Below are 594 nucleotides of genomic sequence, written 5' to 3'. Positions count from 1 at the left end.
TGCTCTCCTCCAGCTAAAATAATAAGCACTTTACATTTAGGAAGCACACTGAAAATCTTTGAGTTACGGATGGAAGAATTACAGTAAAAGCTATGAACACATTTTCCATATCCAAATATTATAATGGAATATTTCATTTTCAATTGGTTCATGCCACTCTACTTTGCCAACCTTCTTTTCCAGTTGTGACAGGAAAGTAAGCAAACAATCTAGGGCAGGGAAAAAATCTTAATCACTTTACTTTCTTACTAAAAAGAAAAATATGATGTTTGAAGAAAACTTTTCAGGAATCAACACCATCAAGTTTTACTTTTCTGAAAGCACACTTTGGCTACTTTAATGAAACAGCTCTCTAAATAGAACTTAATAAGCTGTGCTCAGGGCTCTTTGTGAGTGAGGGAGGATCATTGGAATTTGCAATTTGGAGCAAATGATTCTATTTCAAAGTTATATCAACACTAATGGATGAGATGGCAGCCTTACTGACCTTTCACTGAAGCAAATGATGCTGTCATGATTTCAGAAACAAGAGTGACACCTTGTGGCCTATCAAAACATACCACACATCCTTACTGGCAATGTGCACCTACAGCT

The 594-nt window shown here is 36.0% G+C and overlaps 1 protein-coding gene across 8 annotated transcripts in view; it reads right to left on the bottom strand.

Annotated features, from left to right (window-relative positions):
• The window catches only part of TXLNG (taxilin gamma), a 56,060-nt gene that overhangs the window by 27,245 nt on the left and 28,221 nt on the right, over nt 1-594 (bottom strand). For all 8 annotated transcript variants that reach the window (XM_015567619.1, XM_006769427.2, XM_015567623.1 and 5 more), the window contains one exon: nt 1-13. This exon is cut by the window's left edge and continues 188 nt beyond it. In XM_015567619.1, the coding sequence (XP_015423105.1) occupies nt 1-13 (13 nt within the window). The remainder of the gene's footprint in view (nt 14-594) is intronic.

Source organism: Myotis davidii, unplaced genomic scaffold (genome assembly GCF_000327345.1).
Source record: "Myotis davidii unplaced genomic scaffold, ASM32734v1 scaffold604, whole genome shotgun sequence".
NCBI classification, from domain to species: domain Eukaryota; kingdom Metazoa; phylum Chordata; class Mammalia; order Chiroptera; family Vespertilionidae; genus Myotis; species Myotis davidii.
The sequence above is the reverse complement of the archived record's forward strand: the minus strand, read 5'-3'. Positions and strand labels throughout refer to the sequence as shown.